Consider the following 6,572-nt stretch of genomic DNA (forward strand, 5'->3'; position numbering starts at 1 on the left):
TAAATGAACCCACAATATTGTGCATGGCTTGCTGAACCTCACACTGAGCTCATTGCTAGGTCACAGGCTAAAGGGACTTTGTACCTGATGAAAGACTCACCAAGGGCCACTAGAGATAGAGAATTTTTCCCATTAGAGACTGTGTCTGACGCTGGGAACAGTTTCTGTCTCCCTGCTGGAGCTAGATTAGGTGGGGCTGTGTCCCTGAGTGGGTGCATTGGGAAGCCATCCTGAGGGAATCTGCTGTCAACGTCCCAGGAAGTGCTGCCTCCCGGAGGTGTGTTCAGAGGGCACCTGCACACACATAAGCCCACACCCCAACCACCCATCTGTGCATCATGGCTGAAGCTAGGGACCTGAACATCAGCTCTTGGTGTTCACTGACAGTGTGCTAGGGGAGGTTTTATGCTCCCACCAACCATGAGCTCAGTGGACTCCCCTGTCTGTCACTGCTGACACCTGAAGTGCCTCACTGGTTGGTCCTCATGATCAGAGAATTCCCCAGCTCTTGGAGAGAAGAGGAGTGCATACTGGCTGAAGGCTGAGCTCGGCATTGATTTCTCCACATGCAGTGAAGGTTGGAAATTGCCTTTAACCAAAGAAGTTTCCAATTCTGTGAACATAATAAAAACTCAAATGACATTTTGAATTTATCACAAGGGTTTTATTTCTTCTTCAATTTAAATTTTTAGATATGTCCCACCTCTGGGATGATGGGACAAATGCAATCCTAACAATTGTCCTTGGTTGAGGGTCGACCTTGTTTGGGAGCTGGCTGCAGATTCCAGTCATCCCAGGCTACATCCCCATGTTGGGTGGAGTGAGGGGCATGGTTGCAGAAGAGGCCATCTTTGTTAGTAAGGAGGTACTGGTAAGTCTGAGGGACCCCAGTCTATCCCCAGGGCAGCAGCAAGTGGGGAGACTACACACTTCCCTCCCCAAGAGGAGGAAGAGGGGAGGCCGGTGGTGAGGAGAGTCAGTGAGATGCCAGGGACTGCTGGGCAGACTGGGGACAACCACAATTTCCTCCCTGGCCTGTTTTGCTCTCCAGTGCCTTTGCAGGCCCTACTTGGGGGATCGGGAAGTTGCTGACTGGGCCTTCATGTCTCCAAGAAGCGAGTCTGTTATATGTTCTGCTGGGAGGTAACTACTCTAGAATAAAGAATGGATGGTTGCTGAGGGTGGACAAACTGACCTAGGCATCACCATGGCTTCAGGAGGTGAGGTAGGGAGGCTTCAGACTGACTCTGAAGGGGTTATTCAGGTAAGTGAGGCCTGGCTGTTGCCCTCCTTATCTCCAAGTCTTTGGATCCAGTGTGTACTGGAGTTCTGGCAGTTGAGATTCTGGTGGTGTTGTGCAGACCCAGGTTGGAGCTCAAGGAATTCCAGGCCTGCAAACACCAGTACAATACCCATGAAAATCAGGGTGTTCCGGTCCTCATGTGGGTGACTCTCTGCCCCATCCACTGTAAGTCTTGGTCATCCCTAATGGTCTTTGACCCTCCTTAACACAGTTTTCTTGAGAGCTGGCCACACAGAATTGGTGTCCACTCAGGATCCTTCTCACCTGAGGTGGTGACACAGGGCCCAGGTTCTCTGAGGTTGCTCTGGAACCCAGATGATATACAATGGACATCAGTATTGCAGTCTGCAGTGCAGATATTATATTAGTTTTACATGCCATAGTATGTATAGCATATTAATATTAAAGGTCACAGGGAAGTTAATGTATCAGTTTAATTCTGATAGGATGTGGCCCAGAAAGTAGCCACTTTATTAGTTTTAGTTACTATAGTATGGATGTTTTACTAGTAGTAAAGGTCACATGAAAGTTCTTTCATTAGTTTCTAAATACTGTAGTCTGAAAAGCATGTAAGTAATGAAGGTCACAGGCAGCTATTTCATTAGTTTTGGATGCTATACATGGATATCATATTACCATGAAATGTCATAGCATGGCTATTAAACCAGTTTTCAATGCTACATTATGGCTATCATATAGTATTAAAGGCCACAGAGCAGTAATTATGAGTTTCAATTCTATGGCATGGATACGATATTATTATTAAAGGCCACAGGGTCACAGTATTGATATCATATTAGTATTAAGAGTCCCAGGGTAGGCTCTGGTCTCAAGGCAAGGCTTGGCCTCCCGTGAAGAGACTGGGGGGGGGGGAGGTGGGGGGAAGCGGCGTAGGCGGCAGCCCTCTGGCGGGCTGGTGAGGTGATGGCGGCGCCGGGCCTTGGGGCTGGGGCAGCCTTGGTGGGTGCAGGCTGTAGCGGTGGCGGCGCGGGCGATGACTCCGGGTCCGCAGGGATCCGGGCCTGGCTGCCCAGTCGGGTCCTGGAGTTGGTGTTTTCCTACCTGGAGCTGTTGGAGCTGCAGAGCTGCACCCTGGTGTGCAAGCACTGGTACCATTGCCTACAGGGCGATGAGAACAGCGCGGTGTGGCGGAGCCTGTGCGCCCGCAGCTTGGCAGAAGAGGCTCTGCGCACGCACATCCTCTGCAACCTACCCAGCTACAAGGCCAAGGTACGTGCTTTCCAGCATGCCTTCAGCACTATTGACTGCTCCAGGAACGTCTATATTAAGAAGAATGGCTTTACTTTGCATCAAAACCATATCGCTCAGAGCACTGATGGTGCAAGGACCAAGATTGGTTTCAGTGAGGGTCACCATGCGTGGGAAGTGTGGTGGGAGGGCCCTCTGGGCACTGTGGCAGTGATTGGAATTGCCACAAAACGAGCCCCCAAGCAGTGCCAAGGTTATGTGGCATTACTGGGCAGTGATGAACAGAGCTGGGGCTGGAATCTGGTGGACAATAACCTACTACATAATGGGGACGTCAGTGGCAGTTTTCCACAATGCAACAATGCACCAAAATACCAGATAGGAGAAAGAATTCGAGTCATCTTGGACATGGAAGATAAAACTTTAGCTTTTGAACTTGGATATGAATTCTTGGCGGTTGCCTTTAGAGAACTTCCAAAGTCCTGCTCATATCCAGCAGTTTCTGCTGTAAATGGCAACACAGAAGTGACTTTGGTTTACCTTGGAAAACCCTTGGATGGATGACAGTGGCTTTGTTTGGATAAAAGACTGGAGAAGAGATCTACTTGTGGAAAGTAGAATCATGAAGTGACAGTGTCATATGTGCATGTCCAAGAAACATCTGGAAAAACACATGAAGTTGTAAACTGGAGAAGCAACTCTATAACAGATTATCTTAGTGTTTCCTCTTTCCACTGGGCCAGAAAAATCCTCAGGGTTGTAGTTGGTTGAGTGGGCAGTTGACATATGCATGTTGCAACAGATTTGTCTCTATGTTAGCAATGTGTTATTTCCAACTTTAAAGGTGAGATTTTAGGGACACCATAAAGGGATAAGGATTTTTAAGTAATGTGTTTGTGAAGAATTAATCCCATCTTACAACTGCCTGTTCTTTCTCCAGTCCCTTTTTATCCAGCCAGCTTGACTATTAGAAAAGTATGAAACAGGTTGGGTTTTAGTTAATATTTTTAATATATTGAGAGTCATGGTCTGCCTGGACTGCACTTCTCTAACAATGAGAAATAAAATTGTGCAGCTATTTTAAGAGTTGTATATACAATATGTGTGTAAAAAAGAACTGTCAAGAAAAAAAGGACAAAGGATTTTCTTTGTTCTATTTCAGCTTCTTAAAAAACCACTACCTGGTACAAAATCAGAATTCACATTAGGGACAATTGGGTAACTATGAGGAAGAGAATTTTAAGAGGAGATGCATTGGCTCATTTGGTTTTACTTTTGACTCAGTTCCCATAACTGTTATAGTCTCGTTGACTGTTGCCTTGTTTTGATTTTTGTTTATTTAAACCATCAAAATTATAAGACTCCTCAATCTCCTGGATAAAAATCGAGGGAAGGCAAATCTATTTCTAATTATTCATATATCAGGAAAGATGATTTAAACATAATAGTAAAATATGCATCTTCAGATATCTGATTTTATTTTTTGGCCTTCTGAGAAAGTATCTCATAACACAAAACAATGCTATGTGCTCTTATAGTCCTCAAATATGAAAGCTACTAGACATACAACCTAGAAAAAGAATTGATTAATGATTCTTTTATTTTCTAACTTTATAATGCTGTAGATATTATTAAAAATTTTTAATTTCATATTGTTTACATCATGTAACAATCCAAGCCTCAAACTCTTCATTGAGTCTATCAGAAAGATGTTTACTTACCCATATGAAACAGTGCCAGCCTGAAGGAGTTTAATTTTATTAATCTCATTATAGATAATTGCCCCCATGGGACTTGAAATATAACGCCTTGTGCTGAGAACTTCAGGTTGGCAATGTTTTGAAGTTTTCATTGGAGGAGAGCTTAACATTACTTCCTATTTTGATAAATCTTATTTTTCTTCATTAACACTCTTTTGATTAATAATCCAACACACATGAACTGAGATTTTTCTTTTGTTAGAAGAGAAACAAACATCTTTCTGTATGAAAGTATAAATTACATGGTTTCAGATACATAAGAATTAATTAAGACAAGTGAAATCTTTATACTTTTTAGATTATTGTTGTATGCATATTTTGTTTTAAGTCTAATAAAAATTAGGGACAGCAAGCAGCTTGCTGGGGTTCTTGGGTTGCTCCTTGAGAGTTAAAATGATCAATATTCCTGTGAAGCAGGAGATGTCAGCCATAGAACAAAGATTTGTTATTGCTACCTGAAAGGTTTACAAGTATTTGTTGTGTATTTGGTATGTTGTTTGAAAAGATGAAATTTGTTAAAGATTCTTTTTGATATCTATGTCAAGAAAAAGCCACTTTGTACAGAGTGAAAGTATATGTTAAATGTATTAGAGAATATAGCTAACACAGAAATTGGTTTTTCTTGTTGTAGAACAACTCAATTGGCAAAGTCTAAATGATTAAAGAAGAGAACTGCTTCAGGATGAAAATTGACTAGTTATAAAGTGATAAAGTTCTTTAAGTACTTGCTGCATTTTCAGGTTGTGATATGGTCGATTTCAAGAGCATCTGCTAAGAAATTTGTTTATAACTTCTATTTTGTCTTGTTAGTAAATGTTCACTTACAACAAAGTTTTGAAGGTGCTTACTGGAAAACAAAAACATGGTTATTCATTCCATATTGAACCTAGAATCAAATAATTGCCTAAATATTTAACAACAAGCCATTCTTATATCAAAGATTTGAATTCCCTAATATCCCCTTTGCAAGTTTTGTAAAATGGAGTTTCATATTTAGCATGAGCATCAGGAGAATAAAGAATCTCCATTTATAAAAAAAAAAGAGTCCCAGGGTACCTATGTATTATCCTATGTATTAGATTTAGATGCTGAGATATGGTATCGTTTTAATATTAAATTCACAGGGCCAAGATCGTATTAGTTTTAGATGCTATAGTATGGATGCTATGATGCTACATTAATATTAAATGACACAGGACATGAATTTTATCAGATTTAAATGCTCTACTGTGATTATTATATCAGTATTAAAGGCCATAGATGCTAACATATCAGTTTTACATGTAATACTATGGATTTCTTACTAATACTATGGATTTCTTACTAATACTAATGACCATGGGGCAGCTATGTTATCAGTTTTAGATGATATAATAAGGATATCATATTAGTACTAATGGCCACCAGATAGATATGTATCAGTTTTCATTGTTATAGAAAGTATATTGTATTAGTAGTAGAGGCCACAGGGCAGATACTAAATCAATTTTAAGTGATACAGGCTGTATATCTTATTTGTACTAAAAGCCTGGGGGAAGTTATTATATGAGTTTCAGATAATATGCTATTATTATTATGATGTCATATTGGTAATTTTTGTATTTGCTTTAGATGCTACAGTATGTATATTATTTAGTATTAAGCCCACAGTACAGCTATTATATTAACTTAGATGCTACAGTGTAAATATTATATCATATCAATATTAAAGAACACAGAGCAACTATCAAATCAATATTAGACACTCTAATAGAAATACAGTAGTTTTAAAGGCTACATGCAGCTATTTAATCAGTTTTTGATGCTATAATATGGACATCTTATCAGTATTAAAGGTCACAAAGCAGCTATTTTGCCAGATCTTAATGCTAAAATATGGGTATCATGTCAGGATTAAAGGCCACAATGCTCGTCTTTTATTACATTTGATTATATAATATAGATACCTTGTGAGTACTAAAGGCCATATTTATACTATAGATATAACATTAATACTAAAGACTACAGGCCAAAAAAATGGATTATCATTTTAGTACAAATGTTTATGAGTTAACTATTATAACTATTATATAACACCACAATGCAGATAATTTATCATTTTTTATGCTATAATATGGATTACTTACTATAGCATCAATGAAGGCCAAAGGCAGCAATTTGTCAGTTCCTTGGGTTATATTATGAGTAAATATCACTACCAAAGGCTCTATGGCAGTTACTCTGTCAGTTTTTCATGCTCTATTATCGATGTCATATCATGTGATAGCCATAGGATCTGTTCCATGAATTTTTCATGGTAT

General features: G+C 39.8%; 1 protein-coding gene across 1 annotated transcript; it reads left to right on the forward strand.

Annotated features, from left to right (window-relative positions):
• Positions 1–2,227: 2,227 nt before the first annotated feature.
• LOC124966398 (F-box/SPRY domain-containing protein 1-like) lies at positions 2,228–3,076 on the forward strand. The gene has a single exon (XM_047527640.1). It carries the CDS (start codon positions 2,228–2,230, stop codon positions 3,074–3,076), a length of 849 nt encoding a protein of 282 aa, XP_047383596.1.
• Positions 3,077–6,572: the final 3,496 nt, after the last annotated feature.

The sequence above is a fragment of the Sciurus carolinensis genome, chromosome 16 (assembly GCF_902686445.1).
Source record: "Sciurus carolinensis chromosome 16, mSciCar1.2, whole genome shotgun sequence".
Lineage (NCBI taxonomy): Eukaryota > Metazoa > Chordata > Mammalia > Rodentia > Sciuridae > Sciurus > Sciurus carolinensis.